Source organism: Triturus cristatus, chromosome 1_2 (assembly GCF_964204655.1).
Source record: "Triturus cristatus chromosome 1_2, aTriCri1.1, whole genome shotgun sequence".
In the NCBI taxonomy this organism is placed as follows: domain Eukaryota; kingdom Metazoa; phylum Chordata; class Amphibia; order Caudata; family Salamandridae; genus Triturus; species Triturus cristatus.
This window is the reverse complement of record NC_140580.1, coordinates 963,492,509-963,517,824: the sequence shown is the minus strand read 5'-3', so window position 1 is coordinate 963,517,824 and position 25,316 is coordinate 963,492,509. Positions and strand designations below refer to the sequence as shown.

The 25,316-nt window shown below is 44.2% G+C and overlaps 1 protein-coding gene across 4 annotated transcripts in view; it reads right to left on the bottom strand.

Annotated features, from left to right (window-relative positions):
* Positions 1–291: 291 nt before the first annotated feature.
* The window catches only part of LOC146868458 (uncharacterized), a 443,450-nt gene continuing 418,425 nt past the window's right edge, over positions 292–25,316 (bottom strand). For all 4 annotated transcript variants that reach the window (XM_085610211.1, XM_085610220.1, XM_085610226.1 and 1 more), the window contains 3 exons: positions 22,126–22,344; positions 5,530–5,607; positions 292–2,585 (listed from right to left, as the gene is read on the bottom strand). In XM_085610211.1, the coding sequence (XP_085466337.1) occupies positions 2,425–2,585; positions 5,530–5,607; positions 22,126–22,344 (458 nt within the window). In that variant the 3' untranslated portion in view covers positions 292–2,424. The remainder of the gene's footprint in view (positions 2,586–5,529; positions 5,608–22,125; positions 22,345–25,316) is intronic.

Here is a 25,316-nt window from a genome sequence, read left to right as displayed (position 1 = left end):
ATCCTTCTAAATAGTCTGTCATAGCCGTATACAAAGCTCTCAAACATTTTTTAAGGGTATCTCCACTCAAAACTCCTAGGCTTCAAACTCTGGGGCTTCAATGTGTTGTATTTTGCAGAGTTTTTCAGAGGGAACTGTGGGTGCTTTTTTAGCTTTCTTTTATTATCACCCATTTTCCCTAATCTCTTACGATGTTTCAGCGTGTGTACCTTTAACTCCTTAGAGATTGTTATTTCTTAGTTTTGTCTACCTCTATCAAACCCTTCCCTGGTTCTCGATGTTATTTAATTATTTTTTAACTTCTTCAGGGTGTATATCCTTTTATCATTTGCAATTCCACTTTGGGAAGGAGGTGCCTACATCTCCTAATGATTTGTGCATTTGAAAAAAAGGAGGTCTCTGTGGTTTTCTCCCAGCTCACATTCACTCACGTTCCCGCATGGAGCCAGAAGAAGACAGGGACTGTGAAGAGGAGGCCCCAAGATTGCTCCCCAAAAGGAGCCAATTTGAGGTCCAGTGCTTCAGAGCACTACTTATGCATCCGACCCCAACAATCCACACTCTGCTCAGGCAAATTAAGCCCATCATTAAAATAATCTGTGGTACCACAAGGAGGAGATTATGTACAGGACATACCCTGCTATTGAGAAAAGATGACATATACTAATTAAGTTTCCTTTCCACAGGACACATGAGAAATGCAGTCTTTGTTGATATCATCACAGAGAATACTTGTGAAAAAGAAATAAAAGGTCATGAAGGAAAAACATGCTGAATATAGCACTTTCTGGTGTTAACACTTGATCAACCTATGAGATAAAAACTAGGTGGAAAGATGAGAGTTTAAGATACATATTTATGTTGTGTTACTGTTCACGGTTGGGGAAAGGCTAGGATCCTAACAGTTTGCCGCGAGATACTTCGCTTTAGATGGTATTAGCTTCGCTCATGACAAATCTGGATTTGCTACACATTTGCACCTTCTCATCACAATAAATGCACAGCAGTAGTAGTTAAAAGGTTTGTGCTTCACATCGTATCACTGACACAAGCTCCACCTGAGAGAAAGAAGCTTGCTACATAAAGCCATCAAGTGTCTAAACAACGGAAGCCCCAAAGACCAGGGATGATGAGAGAGTCTTGTGGTATTTCAAAATCTCCTGCCGGCAACATACACAATGTCTGCGGACAGGCAGTAGCAATGAGCAGACCCGACACCCAAGCTCCACACTCTGCTCAGGCAAAATAAGCCCATCATTAAAATAATCTGAAAAAATTTAAATAACCACTGTGAAAGCTAAGAATGAAAAGTTAATTAATAATCTTTGTTGAAATAGCAAAGGAAGTGGTACCACAACATCTTCTCCCGGCAACATACACAATGCTTGCAGACAGGGAGTGGCAATGGCCAGAAAGCTTTATTTGAAACGGACCTCCTCGTCTCAGATACTAAGCATCCATGATTTGAGCAAGTCCCTTTCTCATTACTTGCAACTGGGATGGCACCTCTGTCGGATTCCACATATCATTCAAAATGCAAGTGCAAGACTACAGAAAACCCCCATGCATACTTCAGAAGGTTGTGCAGGCTCATAGAGATCCTGGTCACTGGGAGTGGTTCAGGTGGCATGGAGTCTACCGAGGAGCACGTTGTGGTCCTTGTGGAATGGAGTGTTCCAGGTAGTATGGGAAGGTCATGCAGTGGTGGAACCACAAACCTGAAGGCCCAGCTGTTTTCTTTTCGGCTACTGACAAGTCCCACATCCAACAAACAGAATGTTGACGTAGTAGCATAGGTGCGTAAGCTAAGCCCAGGGGACCACCACCACTGTTTCCAATATGGGAACAATTTCCGCACAATGGATTTCCCTTTAATCCAAAACATAAAAACTGTATAATATTCCTATCTTTGCAATGTCTCTTGGTCCTCATCTTTCTCCACAGTTCTAATTAGTCGTTGTGGTTGTACCTCAGTCATGCAATTTGAGAAATTAGAATACCTTTTTTGGACACACGCACATCATAAAATCAAACCTGCAATTATGTTCAAGGGAGTTAGAAGACATCAACCCAACTACATGGGGCAAATATGCCCATCTCATTGTCACATTTTAACTTGTAATGTCACACAGCAAAATGGACCAATTGGAGCAGGGTCGGCTGCTTAGTTTGGAATGTTAGGCCAACGTGGACGCTCCCAGGGTAGCAGCTAAAGCAGCAGTGGAACAGAGACGAGGCTTCTTAAGAAATAATAACTTGAAAATAAAAAATGCAGTTTATAAATCTGAAGTATTACAAAGGTCTCTTTGCCTTCAGAAGACTGCTGCCAAAGGGACAAAGTATTCGGCGACAGTCGATGTGGAACTCTATTCCCCTGAAACATTTTGCTGCCAGCTGCTTATTCTCATCTGTTGTCCTCTTCGGTTACTTCCTTTTGGGAAGGACATTGTCTTCAAAATAACCTTGGTTCGATATGTTTCCAGGAGGGTCATAGAATCCGACAACTATGTACATTCCCCGGCCGTCGGTCCCCACTCCGAATCCTGCCTGTGCTGAGGACTTCCAGACCATCTGGGTGAAGTTACCTGTGATAAGAGGGACACCATCACATGAAGCTCAATTTACACTAGAATGAAATCATATATGTGAATGGTGCAAACATATAAGAACATGGACATTTATTTGGACTAAAAATGAAATGAAATCTCAATGAAGATGAGGAAGACTTATACGAAGCATAACCTAAACCTGTGTGTAACCATAAATTAGATATATAACCACCCCATCTCAATCCCTAATTTGTCTTGTGTTTACATGTGAAATGGGAGGAGATGTGGCCTAGTGGCCGACATTGAGACCAGGGTTTGACTCCTGGTCTGGCACTGACCCGAAAATGTGCGCGATTCTAAGCAAACAATCTTATAGAGTCTTATAGAGACTAGTTTAATTGCACCAGTGCGTCTGAAACAGATGCTATGTTATGTGGGGAAAACTGTGAATATGTGTGATTGTGTACTGTAAATATGTGATTAAAAAATGAGACTGCAAAATGCTATGTAGCATTATTACAATTGCATGTTCACATCCTTCCTGTCCCATCACATCCTGGTCTGTTGCCTAGTCCTAACCCCCACAAACATAGCATCTGTTTCAGATGCTTTGGTGCAATAAAACTAGTCTCCATAAAGCAGCATTCCATTGCTCCTCTGAGGTAGTTGTTAGCTATATCATTGAACTAAAAATAAATAAATAATATATTTAACAATGCTGTCTATATAGGAATTGCTTTTGTGCAAAATGAGCTGTCAAAATATCAACTGACCAGCAAAGACAGTTTACCTCTATTTTAACATAGTTTACAGGTGTTGTTGCCAATTAGTTCTAAGCACAACAAGGAAATGGCACAAATCTGAATTCTGCAATCTTCGTTACTCTAGGTATACCACCACTATAAAACATGCAGTGCATTAACCAATTATTGCCTTCACAATAACAACTTAACCTCTACTCTGCAAAGAAAGTCTAGGTAAGTAGATAGGTACTTACTTAGACGATTTAGGGGAGGCAATCTAGTGGATGTAGTACTTTTGTAGGTCAATGTTATTGGCCTCGATATAGTATCATACAACCATACTGGGTGATTCCATAAACAGGATGGGGCAGTACTAAGACTGCAACTCACCATTGCTGCCACCAGGATTTCTATGGCGCTTTGTACAGTTTCCAAATTTCAAAACACTGGGCACACTTGAAGAGCTGGTCTTTGCCCCGATTGGTTTGAGATTATACTACTGTACTCCCTGTAAGCTCCTACTGACTCTAAATCCTCTTACTGATATGAGACTATCATACCTGGCCCAGCCTCTCTGGAAGGATTTCTCATGAGGTTTAATTTAGGGGACCCACCTCTACTATGTATAGAGGTTACATTTAATATAACCTAATGAAGGTGAAAGGCTTGCACAATCAAGCATGCCATCCTTATTGTGACCACTCTATGAAGAGCTAAACTAAATACCAACACTAAACCTTTACCAGCCAACTGGATGCTCCATTTAGCAGGACTTTGAACCCACTTTCCGTCTCTTTGCAGTGTGAACAGGAAAACACAGAAACACAAAACATGGGGCAAAAGCAAATCAGGGGGGCAGGTTCAGCCCACTTAGTCATGAAACCCAAGACCATACATGGTCCAGGGCTCTTGTTTCCTTGCATCTTCTGCAATCTCTTCAGGATGAATTTATCATCTTTGTCCCCAACGTTTCTGTTGGAGGCAGTGGTACCCACTTTCTCTGGTTAAAGTAGTCTTCTGATAACAAAAGCTTTACATTCTATTTATCCCCTAATGGAACTGTAATGTCCATCATTTCCACATTCTCTTTTATGTCAATGTATATGTTTTTACAGACTTGAGCTAATAGTTTTACCACATTCTTCCTAGGACTATTTTAAAGCATTCACCATTTCGATTATCTTTCTCCAGCCTGTGCATGGCGGTCTCAAGATAAAGACTCTTAAATTGGATACACCCCTCCCCCCCCCAATAAGCATTAAAACTCCAATCAAACACTTACAAATGGGCAACACTACTCCTGAAGTATCTCTCTGAAAATGGACATGCCACTACGGATGAGGCATCCAGAACCAGGCGCAATAATTTAGATATTGCCTCAAGAACAGGACACAATATTCCAAATGTAGCTTCCAGAACTAGATACAACAGCCCCGGTATCTTCCCCAGAATGGAAAACTATAACCTGAATGTGATCTCTGCAACTGGACACAACACCACGCACGACAAATTTCAAAATGGACCCAGTGCTTCAGATGTGGCTTGTTGACACCGACAGCACCTCAGAAACAGCCTCGCAGGTGAAGTATAATGTTGTAATGCATTCTGCCATATTTCCATTTGTCTTAACTCACCCTACACAGCTGGGTATTCGTCTTACATTTATGCAGCCTTCTTATATTGTCACATCTCTCTTTGAGCTCATTAGGAGAAGACCAACAGCTTCAGTGGCTTTTTAACCCTTCCACCCTACTTTGCAGCACTTTAGGGATTTTATGGTGTGACCACATGCATTTGGACTCCTCCCCCATGACTTAGAAAGCCGGTCCCTCCTCACTGATCAGTGTTTCAGATTCCTACCTCCTCTCTCTTACTCTTCCAGTCGTTCTGCTGTTCCTACAGCGACACCGAGCGATTGGCTGCCTCTGACCATGAGCAGCAGTCACCCCCACTCAAGGACTGCATTATACATGATAACTTTGCACCTGTGAATGCAGCAGCTTTGAGGCACTCCCTCTGCACACTTCCACTGCTTAGTATTAATTTGCTATATCACTCAACCTTGTAAGGTTGTGGCCGTCATAAATATCCTGATTGAAATAATTTTGCTACGGATCTGATCTGAACCCCTTCAGAGACAAAATGTGTCCCCATGTTGTAAAGTGAGTCTCCCCCACGTCATCTGCCAAGCCGAACCCCGCTCAGCCCCTCCTTACGACACTGCGTTGTGCACTCACCAGCTCCATTTTGGAACCCAGGGGTGCTAAAGTTATACTTCACGATCTCGTTGTACCAGGATTCAGCCACTTCCTTCCCTGCAACAAAGGAGTAGAAATAGTTTAGAAGAGGTAACACCACAGCAGACACTAAGAAAGTTCAAACCTGATGTTGTCACAGACCCCAATGGCAAAAGGAAAAGTCTGGCTGTCTCTAAAATCCTGAGAGATGGAGGCCTATCGCTCATGTATTAACTTGTTTCTACCCAACTCATTCTACCGATTTACCAAAAGGTAAGTGCCCTGCCCCTCTACCGTAACCAAAGTTTTTCTGTTTAAGTTATCACACACAACTTCCCCCTTCCTTGCTCCACCCTACGTTTATCAGCGTGTTCTGATTAGTGAATGTTTAACATCCAATTATTAGGTTAATTAATTCTTTACCAAGCATTAAACACTCGTCTATCAAACGTTTCTCATTATTATTGGCCACTCCCCTTCTGTTTCCATTGGCATATCAGTTTTATTCTGCTTCTCAAATGTATTGTATTTTTGAACGCTAATTTTCAAGTTCATTTCCTTTCTTGATTCTCCACCTCCTCATCCCAGGTGCTCAGATAAGTGTGATTTTCTTTATTTTTTGTAATAACTTAGAGTGCACTTTATAACTTGAGTTCATCATCTAAACTAACATCTACAACATAATGGAACAACCATTGGCAAGTCTATTATGAGTGGTCTATTTTTTTTAAAAAAAAGTGTTCTTTGTTGTTATGCCTGTGTATTTGATGAAAGACACGCTGCTGCATAATGCAGTGGAAATGAAAGGGAACCCAAAATCTCTCACTGATCCATGTGGTGAGGAACAAAGAAAATGAATTACCAAAAGTCTGTTATTCATAAAAAGGAGTATGAGATGGGAAACAGATAGGGTTGGTACAGGAATGCCCCTTGCAGGGTAAACAGGCTTGTAGCCCTGCCGACTGCCTGGCTGCATGTGAACCTGGTATATTGACTTTTACTTTGCCATGGCATCACAGTAATCTAGGCCTGTCCCAGGCGATGCTTGGTCCAGGACTTATCTTGTAAGCGGGTGGGGTGCGCCAAGCATGCCCTCATATTAGGCAATGGACTGTTGTCCTTGCCGTAGAACATCATATAAAGCAGTGGTGGCAACATTTGGGGTTTGTGAATTTCTAGTGTGATTAGAGATTTGGTAAATGGTAGGGTGTGGACTAAGACTCTGTCAGTCTCAGACTGCTGCTTTAGGGAAGTGATGACAGCCAGGTGCAGAGAACTCACTCTTCATTATATCAAGGTTTTAGATACCATAAATCACGTAGAGAGAGGGACAAGGAGCGAGATCAAGGTCCAGTACCCATGCTCCTTAGAACGGGAATATATAGACAGAACGGGGTAACTATTCCTATGTGATAAAGAGACGAGGAAAGGTTGGAGTGGACCGCTAGGAGGGGGATCGTCCTGATTAGGAAGGGATGCTCTCACACACCCATGCGGGTGTCATGCTTCTTCGTTTGCTCCTCATGGGACTGGTGCTGCAATGCCCCACAGGCCCCGCGAGTGGGCTCTTTGGCGGTGATCTTATTATATATATCAGGCGTGATGATGCATGCGGGTTTGTGGAGACAGTAAATGGTTCTGCAGGTGATCTAAAACTACCTAAAGGGTATCCAGCACTACATTTATTCAGGGATCTCTTTGGTAGGTTTAAAAGCAAAGTGTGGATGGTCGGCACAGAGTTATGAAGTGCAACTATCTAGTAAGAGTTGTGAAAAATCTATATTGGATTTATGGGTCAGGTCGACGTATTTCATGCCCTGCTGGTTCAAGAGGTATCTCCAGCGTTTCTTCAAGACCAGGCGTAAATAAATATCCTACTCTTTATCAGAGTGGGAGTTAGAAAACAGGTCTATGAAACATTCAGTAGTGGTGAAGCACGAGGTCAAAAAAGTACCTGATTTATGCTCACCCTATCATGTTTCCATAATCCAACCCCTAATAACAGGCCAACATGTGCCTTAGGTCAAGGCAGAGGACCGCGTGGATACTGCGGTTTTGTAGTCTTGAACGCGGAAAAAGGCAGGGAGAGGGGTAGGTCCAGCACAATCCTCAGCATACAAGACCTACAGGATTTGGTGCCCCGGTTCATTTTTCCCTGATCCTCTTAGTGATCATGGTGCTGGACTTGTCTGTATTCCTTGTCCTCTTGGTCTAGGTAATCCTGGTTCATCAAGTCATCCTGGTTCTGTTGGAGATAAATGTCCCCCTTTTGGTGGTCCACCTTCGGCCCTTCCCGCATTTCAACCAGGTATCGCTGACCAGACTCTCCCTCCATGGAAGACAGAATGAGAGCGCCCAGTACGGACTCCTCACAATACCTCTTTTTGTTTGCTATCCTATAAAAACACTGGGGTTAAGGCACTTGCTGCTGAGATCTGCCTGCATCCAACAAGTTTCAAGCCATAACAGTGGTAAGTTAACTAGTGGTTAAAGCACTTCCTGGTGAGTGCATTCTCTGGTCACAAATGTGAAGCATCAAAAAGTAGCACAGATTAATATGTGCATGCAGGTTTCAGAGATAACGTGTGATGTGTAGATTACAGATTTGTATTATACATAAACTAGCTAAGTGGGTTATTACCGTTTGCAGAGATCCCTGCAGGTCATGAGGTGCAATATTTGTAATACAGCTCAGCGAGTTATGTACCTGCATCAAAGTGCTGCAAGTCACCTGAATGCATACGCTTAGAAATCTGCAGTCTTTTTCTAAATCTTTTGTTATTCTTGGCCTGCTAAAATTATTCCCTATGGATAGTAATAAACACACACTATTTATTACAATATACAATGTGTGATTTTAGGCTGAGGGACAGCTCCGTGAATCTGGTGGCAAGTTATTAGTTTGCCGCTGCGATCGATTGCTTTTGTACTGCTCCTTGCCTTGTAGGGTAAATGGATTTACTGCTTGCAACTGAGAGTGCAGTGCCAGTGCTAGAAAAGAAAATTGAAGTGCCCCCTGCGGGACCCGCAGGATGTCTGCCAGTGTTCTCACACTGTACACAGCCAATAAGATTCGAAGGGGCCGGCTTCATCCCGAATCCGGATGACTTTCAGAAGCAAAATATGGCTTTACTGCCTGCCCGCATCTTTTCCTGCACTGGTTACACATGCAACCTTGGGCACAGACAAAGTTAATGGCATACTTAGTCTACGGTGACCAAATTTCACGGACCGTCCATTATTTGGGCTTCTTCTCCGTTGTCCGTGATGATTTCTTTCACTGACTTCTTTTGTCCACAATTCTGGACACGGGAGCGAACTGAACTGCCCCCTTACAAGAAGCATCAGAGTTCTGCAACTCTCACTATACGAGCCTGCAGCAGCCCCTCCCTGACCTGGCCAAGATTGCTATCGGCCCATTATCATTCTGATTGCCGGTGATTATCACATAGAGAATGATAATGGGCCTTTCTGTGCAGTTACAGCATTTGCTGGGCCTCCTCCTGTCACAGCAAGGGGCATTAAACAAACAATGTCCTGAAGCACACCCATATTTACTCTGTGTTTTAGTTCCGGTTTCTCTTTATCAAGTTTAGCATGCAGCACTCGGTATTGCCCCGTTCCTTTCGCACTATGGCATGAAAACATGGGAAAGTTGTGACTCGCGGTTTGCGGGTCAACTTCGAGTTGCACAGCCGTATAAACATTGGTATGCAAATTAATGCCCATCAACCATAGTATGTCCAAATTCATCCATTGTATTTCATTGTTTTTTTCAAAGTTTGTACATCACGTCAAAAGATGCAAAATTCTTCACTTTTTTTGCGTGTTTATTGTTTCATGATTGCCCATCCAGGCCTAAAGATGAACATTTCAGAATTTTGAGTCCTCCGAATAATTCCAATGGTATCACACCCAATGCATTTCGGTTTCTCATTAACCTTCATCAGGGGTATCTGTGATTTATGAAAAGATTGTTGTCAGTCACTTCTATGCAACAACCAATATAATATCAAATTCTTATCAAACATACCTCCCCTCACATGTCTTGAATAAATCACCATAATCTTCAAAACCACCAAACATTATATTCACATGCCTTATGTGCCCCAAAATTTATGATGAAAACGGATGCTTTGAAACTTCCTCTCATGTAACCATTTGTTCAGAAACAAAGCCCTTAACGCAGGATTCCAAAGTTCGGATTCACCTGTAGGCCCACTTGAAACCAGTCCAGATCATTTAGTTTAGTTACAGAGGCATATAGACTTGGTCAGATGCTTTCATCTGGTAGGTCTAGCTCTGCTACCATGTACTTTATTCACTAAGTTGCAATGAGGAATATGTGTATCAATCCAGATAATGCTACCTTTAGCCTTCACCAATACTACGTCAAAAAACAGGGTACAGATAATGGGGACGCCCTGCAGCACATTTCCAAAGGTGCCCTTCGCTCTGCCAGCCGTGAGGAGAACGGCGTTTCCTTTTTTTGAACCTCTGCCCTGGTGTTTTGCTGTGATCGTGGTGCCGTGAGGGGAACGGCGGAGTGAACCCCTAAGAACTACATCCCCCAGCACTCCCTCACCCGGGCGCCTGCCAATCTCGTCATCAGGCAGCGCCGGGGAGGGTCAAAAGTCACGGACAAGACCCGCAGCGCGGGACGCCCTGCAGCACATTTCCAAAGGTGCCCTTCGCTCTGCCAGCCGTGAGGAGAACGGCGTTTCCTTTTTTTGAACCTCTGACCTGGTGTTTTGCTGTGATCGTGGTGCCGTGAGGGGAACAGCGGAGTGAACCCCTAAGAACTACATCCCCCAGCACTCCCTCACCCGGGCGCCTGCCAATCTCGTCATCAGGCAGCGCCGGGGAGGGTCAAAAGTCACGGACGAGACCCGCAGCGCGGGACACCCTGCAGCACATTTCCAAAGGTGCCCTTCGCTCTGCCAGCCGTGAGGAGAACGGCGTTTCCTTTTTTTGAACCTCTGCCCTGGTGTTTTGCTGTGATCGTGGTGCCGTGAGGGGAACGGCGGAGTGAACCCCTAAGAACTACATCCCCCAGCACTTCCTCACCCGGGCACCTGCCAATCTTGTCATCAGGCAGCGCCGGGGAGGGTCAAAAGTCACGGACGAGACCCGCAGCGCGGGACGCGCGCGGGCGGCGCCCGGGCAAAGCCCGGGCCAAGGGCGGGCCCGTCCTTGCCCGTCACTGCCTGGAGTGGACTGGACTGGGCAATCCCTCTAACGCCGCACATTCATCGCACGTGCTAAAGTACTGTTGTCCCCCTATTCTATCAGGTCTATTGCAAGCAACACTGTCATCTGAAGCTGTATATTTGCATAGTTATTGCTACTGCTTCTGTTGTTCCAGGTTGCTTTTCAACCTACTCTTTGTCCCTTATTATGCCACCAAAAGACCCCAAAGACAGGGTGGCTAATGCACGCCTTACTGGTACAATGGATCAATTTGTTACCAAGGTCAATTATGTTATTGACCAAGAAATTATGCTCCTGGAACGCCGTGTTTCGCAGGACATTGCAGCAGCCAGGAGGTCTTCCTTGGGCTACCTCGCTAATGCACGTTCTCCTGCACAACAAACACTAACTCTTGCAACCACTATTGGATCTGATGTGGATTTAACGGCCCAGGATTTGCCAGCCAGTGGAACAGTCGCTGCTGTTTCCGTGGAGGACCAGTCCATGGCCCTTGATTCCCTGTTATCATCCCCTCGCTTGTTGCCGACTGCCACTAGTGTAGTCCCAGAGTTTGGCACCAGGCAGCTTCGAGAACGTAACCCCGGGGCAATTCCCAAAAGTAAACAAGGGTGTCCACCCATTATTGGTGGAAAGGGCAAGTGCACTAAAAGAAAGCAAAAAGTGACAAACCAAATTGGAAAATCGAAAAAAAACCCTGATGTCCCTGAGCAACCCTTACAGGTGGTCCTATTGGACAAGGCTGCTCTCCAACCATATCTATCACCAACCAGAATAATGTGTCAGGATGATACCGGGGGGCTAAATGAAGCAGGCCAGGGAGGGACCTCAGATCTATCTTACATACACGACATACTTGATGTAATCAGGTCTTCCCTTCGTCCTGTGGAGGACAGATTACTTAAAATTGAACAACATCTAGTCAGGATCGAACGCAGCCTAGGGGTTTTGACCATCGCTCCAAACAACATCCATCAACCAGGGGCCCCAAATACATTGGTTAATTTAAGAGCAGAAAAAGACCTGGTGGTCCCCCATGTTCCATCAACAGTTCACTCCGAATGTCAACCAACAATTGTAACCAATATGCCCACTTCAGCTTTTGACCATAGGAAATCCAAGCCGCCTAGTACAATCCAGCTGAAAGAGGTTGTTAGGACACCGACACCCAGGACCCAACTTGCCACCTGAAACCGCCCCTTACGTTGTAATTTTAGCAGGGGTCCCCGAATTGGCCAAAAACGAAGTTGAGTCACCCACAACCCTGAGGAATAGGGTGGTACACTGGCTCAACAAAAACAGACCACTGCCATTGCACAATAGCTCCAAAATCCTCATGGTAAGAAGGGTCCCATGGGTAGGCCACCTAGCTAAGAACATAAGGGGGGACTGCATTTTAATTAACTTCAATGATCCCAAAACTGTCGAGCACATTTGTTACTGGAGATATACTACCCCAGGAACATGTATTACAGCTCTTCCCTTGACCTATTTTTATCCCCCTGGCCATTTCACGGAAGCTTGGACGCTTGTACATCGGAAAGGGAGGGGTCCCTCACTGGGGAGCTGGCCTACACCTCCATTGCCGCTAGATTTTATCCCTACGGAAAATCGATACAGCAGCCTAGAGGCTGTCGACTGACTGCAGGGTAACAAAGATATACCATTCATCCCTTCGACTCCCCCAGGTTGTCGCACATTAGAGTCTATTACATCTCCTGACCACCTGGGTCTGGACCCATCCACTTCATTATTGATACCTCAGAGGCCCACTATTAATCTTGACCCCCCCCAAAACCATCCCCCAAGTGCTTCTACTCCCCGGGAAATCCCCTCCAGCCTCTTTAAGCTTGTCTCCTGGAATGTAGCAGGCCTACGTAGCAAGCTTATTCTCCCAGACTGGAGTGAATTCATCGAGGAACATGATATATGCATGTTCCAGGAAACTTGGAGTGTCGAACCACTGTACAAGCCGGGGTTTTGTTGTTTTGTTATACCAGCCATCTCAATCGGCCGTGGCCGTCCCTCTGGTGGACTCATGGTCTGGATTAGGGCAGATCTTAACCTTAGGGTCACCATTAATAGCTGCTCCACGCCAGACATAATGAGACTTACCATCAAAGGTACCAAGAGTTGCTTCTCTTGGGAACTTTTTAATGTCTATGCCCGTGGAACCCAAGAGGGTGCTAAGTCCTCCACCATCACAGCCCTCTCAGAAATGCTCTCCACTTGTCCTTCCGATTCCCTTCTCCTTGTCGCTGGCGATTTTAACTGTTCTTTTGAACCGCTCGCCACAGATGACATGTTGGGAATACACGACGAGGACACCAGATGGGGCATTCCCTTACTTTGTCTCAACCCCGTAAAAAGATGGTCCCCGGTCGTGATCCAAATTAATGCCCTAGTATTAGAATTCGGCTTAAGAGCTGCCAAGGGGCGCACATCTTCCGACCCAGTGGGTGCCAATACCTTTAATAGGGTCGCCAGCCAAAGCAGAATCGACTACATATTGATCGACAGGAGGGGATGGAAATTTGTCGTTGACATGATTGTAACACCATCAATCAATAGCGACCACAACCCTCTGTCCCTCAGTATGCGGGAGATCTGGCATAGACAAGACACAACCCCTTATTATGGAATGCAAATGATGACCAAGATGCTCCAGCCCTCTAACTGTAATAGATTCCTCAAATGGTCTAAATTCGTCCTGTGCAACACAAAACTTGCTACCCTGGAGAAAACCTTCATTGATTATACCACCAGGCTCTTAGTACCCAAGGAAATGCCCAGCCATACCAAAGTCTATGAGGAAACTATGGACTCGATTGGCACTCTGTTCCTCGACCACAGGAAAAAATCCAACCCAAGAGTTAAGCCAGAAAACGAGTGGTTTAACAAAGACTGTAGATTAAAGAAAAACAGCCTAATCTTTGCGATCAAATCTAACAACCCAGGTGAGGTCAAGCAAGCGAGGTTTTTCTATAGACAAGCACTTATCTCCGCAAAAAAAGACTGGGAGGAGCAGCGTTGGGTTTCTTTAAAATCAGCGAGCCACGCTAAAAATGGCGAGCTATTTTGGTCTATTTTAAGAAGATCCATTAACCACGACCAGGACCAAATCCCTAACTATATCACGGACAGAGAATGGTTTGACCATTTTAGGAACCTGTATGCGGGGGTGGAGCACGCGGAGGACCCTTGCACCTGCCCGCCTCCCATTCCCAAGGATTGAGAAGAAAGAGGTTCAAATTGCCATTGACAAAATTGTATCTGCCAAGGCCCCAGGACCAGATGGCATCCCGGGTGACCTATATAAAGCCAACACTGATGGTTGGGCTACGTACTTCACAATTTTTATCAATGGCTTACTGAATGGATCACTGGTGCCTGAGTCTTGGAGGGGAGCCGAAGTAATCCCCATCTTCAAGAAGGGTTCTAGGGGAGACCCAGCGAACTACCGCCCAATCAGCCTTATAGATTCTGGTCAGAAATTGGTCGGTAGGGTCCTCCTAGAGAGGATCCATTCCTGGGTGGACGAAAAAGGGATCATGACAAAGTTCCAGGCAGGCTTCAGGGCCTGCACCAGCACAATAGACCAAGCGTTTAGGCTAATGCTTCTCTATTGGAAGGTGGTCACTATTGGCAAGGGCACCCTATATTTGGCGTTCATTGACCTTAAGACCGCCTTCGATCTGGTCCCTCGCGATCGCCTGTGGCTGATCTTGGAGGAGTTGGGGATCCCACCTTATATCTTGAAACTTCTTATTCGGATGCACGAAGATAATTTCGCTTGCATCAGATGGGGGACCCAGGGTCAAAAAACGAACAAAATCCCGGTGAATAGAGGGGTTCGCCAAGGCTATGTTCTGGCACCAACGCTCTTCACATTGTTTGTGAATGGCGTAGTCTCCTACCTGCTTGAAGTTGAAGCGGATGTCCCCACACTGGCGGGTGACAAAGTCCCCGCCCTTCTTTTTGCGGATGACACGCTTCTAATTTCAAAAACGCCTACAGGACTGCAGAAGCTCTTGGAGCGCTTCTCCTTGTTCTGCGAGCTGAGAGGCCTTGTCATTAACACTTCCAAAACCAAACTCCTCTATTTTAATCCAACTAGATCCTCTGGCTCCACCTTGACTCTAGACGGGAAACCACTTGAGCGTGTCAGGGAGTTTGACTACCTGGGGATTAGAATCTCTGACAGGCTCAAATGGCAGCCCCACATAGATAAAATGGTCCTTAACCATAAACGGGTAACTGGAGCCCTGGGAAAGGAATTCCGTGCCTCCACTACCAAACCTATTGCCCCAGTATTGGACATTTATGCCGCAAAGGCGGTAGGTAGTGCCCTCTATGGCACGGAACTATGGGGCTTCAGTTGTGTAGATGCCCTTGTGACCAATGAAAACAAGTTCTTTAGAAAACTTGCATTACTCCCTAGGGGTACCCCGACTAAACCACTATTGAGCGACTTCGGTAGGCGCTCTATTAGAGATTTAGCCACCCTTCGCCCTCTGCTATATTGGGCGCGGTTGTGGCGTACCCCTGAGCTTTCCAACTATGCCGATGGTTTAAGGGAGGTTATGAATATGCGAGGAGCCCATAAAATCGAGTGGCTCACAAATATCAAAAAGCTTTTGGTCGCAACTGGCCTCGCATCTGACCGGGCTTTGGGGGCACCAATATCCAAGGAGGAAGCTAAACGAGCATTTTGGGTATGGATTGATGCCTTGGAACTAAGAGATCCTAATCTTGGTAGGTTGACAGAGGCATTTCGCCAGCATAAATTTATCCCTCTTCTAGAACCTTATCTGGACTTCATTATGAAGCCCAAGGATAGATCTCTTTTTATCCAGTTCAGATTCGGGACCCTCCCTCTCCGTGACCGCACCAGTAAGTGGAATCCCCCCCATAAGACTTCCAGATTGTCCTTTCTGCTCTGGTGCTGCCGAAAATATCTCCCACTTCTTTTTTGCCTGCCCAGCTTATATACCACCAAGATTGAAATGGCTTAGGCCTGTCTGTTTACACCTAGGAACAAGGGATCCTATTGAAGCCCTGAGAATCCTCAAAACATCCACTAATACTACTATAGTCTGCGGGGTGGCCAAATTCTTAGGCTGGGCATGGTTGATAAGGCAGATATTTACTAGTCCCAGTTAAATCCCCTCTTTTTTATTTCCAAAGCTGCTAAATTTAATACATTTTTAGATATTTATTGTATATTAGGTCACTAGATCTTCTTATGACATGTTTTAAAATGCATTTGCTATGAAATTGTTTTTTATGTACTTTATGCTTTTATGACATTACATGTCGAAATAAAGCTTTGATTGATTGATAATGGCAAAATGTTCCTCTTTAGCAGATTTAATGAGATAATGAGCAACAGAGCACAGTGTAGCTCCTCTACAGACCCACCCACAAGAACACCCTAAATGTACCAACTTCACTCCCTTGCACAACTAACCTAGGACCAAGAGCACAAAGTCTAGCAAAGTGTCACACATACTCCCAGCCTTATCATTGGTTTGAGTTGAGAAGGTGAATGGGCAATAAAGATGCTTTTAAATTTTGTTTTCAGATTGTCACAAGTGCTATGTGTTCAAAAATAGAAGACAACTGTCAGGCTGTAACATCGGACAAATTTCTGTATATTCCTTTAAAATGGGGATTGGTGTTTAAAACACTCTCTAAGTTTGCTGTCAAAGAGATAATAGTAAAGTGGACTGGTTGACAGTCTTGTTGTGGTGGTAAAGGCCATGTGAAAACCAAAGCTGTAAGCTGTCAGTTTTTTTGTAACACACAACAACTTTTAAATACCTGTAAATGAACGATGCAAATGTTTCAAAACCTATTAGCATTTAGGAAACCACAAATGGACCATTTGTTTATAATTCAGAAGTGTGTTGGAAACAGAGTTTTAATAGGATAAAAACAATCAAGACACTTTACTTGGTGATGTTCAAATGATACATATTTGCTGGAATCTGCAGTTTAAAACTCACAGAAATGAAACTGCCCAAACCGTAAACTATTTCCATATACATGTAAAATAAGGAGGGCTGACATTTGGCTAGCCAGGGCTTTATACATTATTGTTAGCTCCTATCTAACTGATCTGGCCCACAATTATACAATAACACTCAGTAGTGTACAGCCAATTATAGGTCATGCAAGCTGGTTAATAACTCCCTTTTCCTGCTTAGTGCTCTTACCCTCACACAAGACCTGTCCACTATGGGTCTTATCCATTACTCAGTACTGTACCAGCCCCTAAACCAGTCATCACCAGCTGAATAGACATGGAATACCTGAAGGGATATGGCACATGAAGCTGGCCACTCGGAGGACTGCACTCTAGTCCAGCACTGCAGGTCCCAATTAGCTACACTCTATGCATGCTGCTTTACACCTCACAATGGCACTCAGATATGAGATACTAGCGACATCCGAGCAGATCTTCCTATCTACTTCTCTCACCAAACATGTCTGCTCAGGACCATGAACTGTAAACAAAATATCTACTGGACAATGCAGTGCAGCAACCACATAAATAGATGATGATCATATGAAATACCACAAAAAGACCTGCACAGTTGCTGAAAAGCTACGCACATGGTGAAAAACCGTGAGGTGAACGATTTTCTCAACCTAATATAATCGTACTTTGAATTGTACTTATGTTGACTGTCTATTTATATATTTACTTACATACGATTGTGCGACTTACTCTGATGTGTCTGTAAAACTTGCTGTTTGTCCCGAATTTTTGTCCTGAATTTTGACCTTCTGTCCTGAATTTTGACCCTTTGTCCTGAATTTTGACCCTTTGTCCTGAATTTTCTCCCATGTCAGTTGGTTACCCTACCTCAGTCACTTGACGCAAATACCTATTGAATGAAAGGAAAACGCCTTTTTCCTATTTTAGGGACGCATGATAAATATTAAATTAAATATTCAGAATAATCCGAAATATTTGCCCAAAAACTGCAAGACGAGTTTCAAACTCCCGCTGTCAATGTAGGAAGTAGCTGTGGCTTTGGATAAGGTTATTTTTTATGATTGACTGCCCTCCAGTGGCCAAAGTGTATCTTTCACTAAATAACCCGTCCTAGCTGACTTCCACTTCACTGAACTAGGACGGTCTCATTTTACGCCTAGACTAAAGAAACAGCTGAGACTCTCCCCATATCGGTTGGAAAGAATACCTAATTAATACATAGAATATTATTAAATAGAGGGGAAATGTGGCTGGTTGTGGCATCCAGTGGCTGCTTTCAGCACGTTTTCATCAGTGATTGGTTAAGTACAGTGCCAGCTCCAAGAATCATACACTTTGATGGCATGTTTATTGGGGGAGCAGGAGCGTTAGTTTTTGGGGGGGTTTTCAGATTTATATAGCGCGAACTTGACCCGAAGGTATTGGAGCGCTTTACATGAGCATCAGTTAGGTTACACAAGGACACATTCATTTATTTGGTAGACACGGGGAGATTAAGTGATTTGCTAAGAATCACAGGATGTGGAGTCGACCTCGAGGCTCGAACCTTGGTTTCCCAGCTCCAAAGTCGGGTGTCTAGCCGTGAGGCCACATCCTCTCCCCAATGAGTTCTCCTAATGAGTCCTTCCCCCTGGATTGCACGAGGGTGAAGCACTCGTTTATTACAATGGAAACGCACCCATTTTGGCGCTGATGAGGCTTTCCCGTTCTGGAACTGACAGATTCCCCGTTTGTGCCAACGAGGTTGTCTAGAACTTTGCAATACCGCCTTTTAAAACCGAACTACATACGATTTTTCCTCCCAGTACGAGAGCAGCTGTGCCTGCCTGTGACCTGCTCTGTGTCGGACATCTCTCCTACAGTAGCGTATCCGGAGTTACAAACGGTGTCTTTTCAGTTAGTGTTACTGAGTTCAGAGGCTGGGCTCAGGCACAGATCATGGACTCGCAGCACAACTTAACAAGAACTTTCCCTCATCACAAAGTCTTTCTCTGAACAGGTCAAACTCAGAGCACTAGGAGAAATGGACTTCTGAAAGAAAGACGTGGAGAGGTGGGCTGGTAACCAACAGACTGCTGGGGTTCCAGCATGATTGAGTTACAAAAGAAGACATTATTTGCTTGTGTCACACTGAGAACAAGTGGCAGTGGTTTTACAAAAAACAGTCAGCACCTCCGTAACGTTCTCCTGGTTTAGCGGGATACTGTCTACGGAACGGGGTGCTCCCGCCCGGATTACTTGTGGGCAACTGATGTGAACATACATTCGCGAGCTTGCGTCTATTCTAACGAGCACACCAGCTCTACCTACATTCAAGATTGTTCTTGCCACCACTTTGAAAAGAAAGGGCAATAAAATTTACTGTGCTTTTTAGCAACTTACATTTCAGTCTCGTCTACCATAACGAGAAAGACTTCTTGCAAGCATTTACAAGTGTCACTTATACTTGGGGGATGACGCTTGACATTGCAACCCTTTCCATTTTAATCCAACTCTCCATAACGATTAGAGGATTGTGGATCCTAATCATGTCTATTTAGTCTGAGTTTGAGCCTTGAAAAAGTCGTCCACACGACGAAACACGTGTCGACTGTCTGCATCTACGCGACTCCTCCGTGTCAACAGTATCAAGAGCTCATCTGACACTTCTTTACTTTTTTATTTGCATTTGGACTATATTATTCTTTACACTTAGTTGCTTTCCTGAATTTGCTTGGTGAAATTAAATCTGACTGACAACAGAGTCAGTTTTAAAAAAATACTTTTGCTGTGCTCTGTATTATACGTATTGAGATTATTTGCTTGTGTAACCGGCTGCTTTATTTTCAAGAGCTATGACGTTTTTCTTTGGAGTATTTTCATTCTACTAGCAATGAATTAATGTATACATCACGCCTTTCAAGAGTCTTCGTTTAATTTCGCAGTAACTAAGTGGCATCATATTACAGCTCTTCAGTTGCGTGGCTGTGTCTCATTGGGCATATTAAAAGATGCATTTAGTGCATGGGCTACTGGGGATTCTATATCATTTCAAACATATGTTCTATGCTGTCTGTATGATTCAGCACCAGAAAACGGATTAAATGCTGTGTGAAAATGTTTGCAGACACCACGCCATTGCTTTGTCAACCCCCTTTTTTACCACATTAAATTATTGCATGAAACGTGTCCGCACTACAAAGCACCATTATACTTTATGCATCAAAGCCACAACAACTTAAATGATCTCTCTGCAGGAGAAAGCACTTATGCACAGACACCACAGCCTCAGCATTTGTTTACTAACTACCCACCCACCGAAATAGCACATTGTCACTCGCATACACAAACCTATCTACTCCTATCACTCAACATCATTTACTTACTGTTCACTCACCCCCAACTTATTTAAAACTGAAATGCAAAGCACTTTGGTAGATAAGGTCACAATCACCCATCCGGAACAACCAACATCAGGGTCAAGTAACAAAACCAGTGTAGTAGGAAATAACAAAACAATGGAACTCGCATGGTAACCTACACCCTGCTACCAATAGGGTGTAAGCTGATCATAAACCGAAAGGTTCACAACCAATCTGTTGTGTACATATTCGTAATCAAGATCTGTGTGAATATTTAGGACAACTAACAGCTGGAATTGATGGAGCTACTGCCCTTCTCATATAACCAAATAGACAGGAAGTTGCATGTGTTTCCGTATCTTTTACCTTTTACTTACCTGTGCCTGTGGCATCAACCTCCCATACTCACAATGTAACTCATTCACCCACTGCTACAATAAGTATTCATGCTAACTTCAAATCAGCCATTCATATCACTCAACCACTCATGACTTTACGCAGTAACACAACTAACCCACATCGGCACCCACCCATAACAAAGCCAACTGGATGCACCACTGATTCACCATCAGTCATTTTCAACAACCCTCACTCATAAATATTTTCATCTCTATATATTAACCCATTCAGCAAATTGCAATCCTATTATGCCTTCTAAACCATAACCAAGCCACCAACATGTTGAGTCGCCACTCACTCAGCTCTACTTGACAGCTGACTCGGTTGTATCTGACACCGTCTTCGTTTTGGCGACCTGAAATATAACTGCAAGAGCTGCCTTAACTGAGGTCTGGTTTGCTGTTCTAGGACTTAGCTCTTAACCAAGCTGGATTGTGAACGAATGGATGTATGTATGTGGTACATCTACAGCGCAAACCTAGCCAAAAGGCGGTAGAGCGCGGTACATGGTCAAAGGCAAGCTTAAAGCTGGCGAGTAAAAGGAGAAGAACCTAAGTTGTAGATGGTTAATGCATGTGATGTAGTGTTCTGTAAAGAGGCGAGACTACAACTGTTTCCTAACGCAGAGCAGTGTTGGGCAGTCCTGATTGGATACAGGGATGTTAATCCAGATCGTAGGTACATTGATGGAAAAGGCCTGTTGTCTTTGTTTTGTTTTTGTTTTTTAACACTTTGTAGTCTGCAGGCTGATGGTATCCTGGCTGCAAGTGTGCTGGGAACCACCAGAGATGAGTGGGGTGCCGGTTATGATGGTTTTGTAAATGATGCAGCTGGTGTTGAAGATGGTACGGTCTGGCAATGTCAGCCAATGGAGTTCCATCAGGGTGGGAGTGATGTGATCATAAGAGGGATCCACTACCTAGAACCAATGCCAGTTTTTGTTGCGAGTCCTGGAGATAGTCTGTCCAAGGTCAAAGCTGGCAGATCAGACTTGCAACCAATTTAGAGCTTCTGTCTGTACCTATATTTGCTGTCAAGCTGCAGGTGTGCATCTATTTGTGCTGTGTATGTGCATCTGTTCCCATTTCATGTGTGTCAAAAGATCAGAGTGACTCCTTGAAATGAGCGTGTAATCTAAAAATATACCTGTTGTATCATGGTTCTTATTGAGCATTTTCACATGCACATTCATGTGTGCATCGAGTTTGGGGTGAAACTCCACATTCAACTGTTGCAGAGTTGGGTAGAGATGATGATATGGACCAGTTCTCCCTCGGGCCGAAATTAAATAACATTTTGACAGTTCTTCAGAAAAAGTACTATGGGCTTGATTTAGAGTTTGATAGACAGGGTGCCCGGTCACATACGCTACTGATATACCATCAACGTAATTATCAGTGCATTGGTAAATAATGAATTTATACTTAGGTGGACGGGATATACTTAACATTAGTGACGGAGTACCCCATCCGCAGAACTCTTAATCAGGCACCTAATTGTCTGCTTACTGCTCACCTCCAGTCTGTGTTCAAGGCAAAAGACAGTAATCTCAAGTGTGTGAACCTGTGCTGTGTTTATTGAGAAAGAGGTCTGCAAGAAGGCCACACATTACCAAAGACCAGCCTCCATAGAAGCTCTACCTACCCGTGGGCATGCTGATGTCGGTGCCCCACCGGTACCAGAGATTCTCCCCGTACTTGGTGTCGCTGTTCTGCAGGGCTCGGATGCTCATCAGGTGGTTGGCCCAGGCCTGGGCTTCCAAGCACAGCCCTGTGCTGACTTGCAGAGGTCCAGCCCTGTGTAGACTCCGGAACTTGTTATGTTCATTCAGTAGCTCTTTCACAAATGCACTGCTGTCCTTTTCTGGAATCACAAAACAGTGTGTTAAGTTCCAGGCCAGCACAGGGATTTGAGTCACAGAGTTGGGAGCCAGCGGATGATTGACACTGCCAGTGGCCAAATGACAACACAGAAGCTGGGTGTGAAAAAGTGTGTCAGTATCCTATTGGCTGTGTGGTGTGTTAGTGGCAGGATAGAAATAGAGTGTATGTATGGTGGGTGACAGTGAAGAGCAACAACAACAAAACGAGAGTGCAGTGTATCAGTTACTGGAAGAGAGTGCAGTGCACCAGTGTAGGATGGCTGTGTAGCAATGGCAGGCTGACAGCAGTGTACCTGTGTCAGTAAAATAGTGCAGTGCAGCATGCACCATGGAAGTGCAGTGTACAGACAGTAAGGTGTCAGTGTAGTGATGCAATTGCAGGATGACAGTGTGGTGCAGGACTGTGAAGCTGAATGTGTAGTACATCATTTTGCATGACAGTGCATTGTGCCAATGCCACTTCAGACAGAGTTGTGTTCTAAAGGCAGGTTGAAATGCCATGATACCAGTTTTAGAATGAAAGGTCCAGTGTGCCCGCTGCTGAAATGAATTTCCTGAGCTATGACCAATCCACTTCTATGCAAATTCCACCTCCCTGCCATGGTCCTGATGAAGCCAGGTCAACTTTGAGTGAAATTCGGAAAACTGAGAAAAAACAAAAATGCCAACAACTTACATCTTATTGCATTCTGATGCACACAGGGCTGTTTTAATAATGTCTAGAAGAGCTATTGCTCTCCAACTATTTACATCTCCACCAGCAATCTGGATTGCTGGATTATAAATTTATAATAAGACACTTATTTGTGGAAAATACTTTAGCAGACCTCACTCATTCAGATTCTTGTGACATTCTGCCAAATTCAGAAAATATGGTATCTAAATTCTGACACACCGGTTCCACTGGACTTTGTAGCTTCAACCCAAGATTGGCTTGCCCACATTCCCTGTGAATTGAGCACAGTAACTGGGAAATTGGAAGAGTATGGCACCCAGTCAGCAGAGAGTGAATCTGGGAACAATACTAGAAGATATGCTGACCTCCAGGACCAGTTAAATCAGGTGGTGGTGTAGTTTATATGAATGTTGGTATGACCTGAACCACGCTAAGCCTGCCATGTGCACAGGAGAGTGAGACCTAGGAGTACATGTTGTGCTCTCTCCTGCCAATCGGGATAGAACACCATATTTGTAAGTACAGCAGTAGCAGCTGCGACTCCTCTGCAATGGCGGTGGAGTGTCGCCCCACTGGCTCAGAGCAAGCAGCTGATTTAAAAAAATATATATTTTATTATTTTTTTATTTTTCAACTGCTGGCTGAGCCAAGTGTGTGCAGGGAGAGGCAGGGCCATGCCATGGGAGGGAGGAGTAGTGGAGTGGAGTGCACTTATAAGTAAGTCTGGGCAGTGAACTCCGCTCCGATCACGGAGTTTGCGGAGTTTCCCACACTCTGCATTACGCGAAGCTCGTGGAAATCCGAAAAATTCCGTTTTGCGCAGCGTAGTGGAGTTTTTTTCCTTTGCCTTTCTTAGATGCTCCAGCAAACATTAAATTACAATAGTCTAGTCTTGACAGAACCAGAACTCAGATAATTTAAAGACAGCATCTTAACCTAATAGGAAATCACAATAATATACGCAGGTAATTGGTGTTTTTTACAACAACAGAAACTTGATGTGTAAAGACCTATGTTGAGCGACAACCTTACTATGTTTTGGCTTGGAGTGGTGCCAGATTTTCCCAAACATCTGATTGGTATACTGCTGTCTGCAGTCCCCTTCTTATGAGGAGTTTTGTCTTCAGACAATGAGGGAAAATGTAACTTGCTTTCATCCACAAGTACACATATTTGAAGGATGATCTAATGATATTTTGCTAATCTATGTTAATATTAACAGGGATGAGGAGTTGAATATTATCACCATATATCTAGGATTGTATACAGTACTTGGAGGTAACCTGAGCGAAAAGTTTCTAGTGGATGCTGAAAAGCAAGGAAGATCGTGATCACTGTGAGGAGGCGAAAGCGATGGGATGAATTGACAAAGAGAGTGGACACAAACTTACCTGTAAATATAGGTGTGGGAGGAATGATTGGTACAACTGAAGAGACTTACCAGTGACTCCTGCCCAGTGACTGTGGTCCAATCCTTAGATGGACCACAGTCCTTCTAAGCATGCTAGAAGGACTGTGGTCCATATTCTTGTGAGTGACATATCAATCAAGTAGGATTCGAAATTAGAGCTTGTCAGAGTCAAAAGAGGAAAGCAGGTCTTTTGTCATTCACTGTTGTGCTTTCTGTTCCCCTCCTTGTTTCGGATCCTGACTTTTTGTCATCCAGGATGTTATTTGATTCAATACATTTTTGCAACTGCTTTTCCACATCTGGCTAAAGTGTCACATACACTGAGCGAGCACTTATGCTTGACTTCCCATCTCTCGCGATCCTGGCCAGCACGTGCTGTGAAATGCGTGGTAATTTAATTTCAACGCATACTGTACGTTCTGAAATTGAGAGCCCCAGTAGTTTGTTGGGAAAGATGGTAATGTGTGTCAGTGTGCAAATACCATTAAGTTAACGTGATGTGGTGGGTAACCAAAAGAGACCAGGTGTGTGTCTTGTCCTGTATGTGGTGTCAAGAGGTAAAGACCAGGTTGGAGGGATGGAGAAGCCAAGTAGAAAGTGTTGGCATGTATGGGGGAGAAGGGAAAATAATGGGGATGTGTGAAATTCACATAATCTTCTTTTGTGTAATCATGTGAAAGTACAAGTCATACACATCTGGCATTTAGAGCTACATTTTGGATACAAGGACGCATTTCATGCTAAAATACAGCGCCAAAAGCAAAAGTACCAGAACGATAGCCGTTCAAGTTCTGAATATTTGTGTGGTTCCTTCACTCCTGTGATCATTTTGCTGCGTAATTAAATGACGTGGCATAATGGCTTGA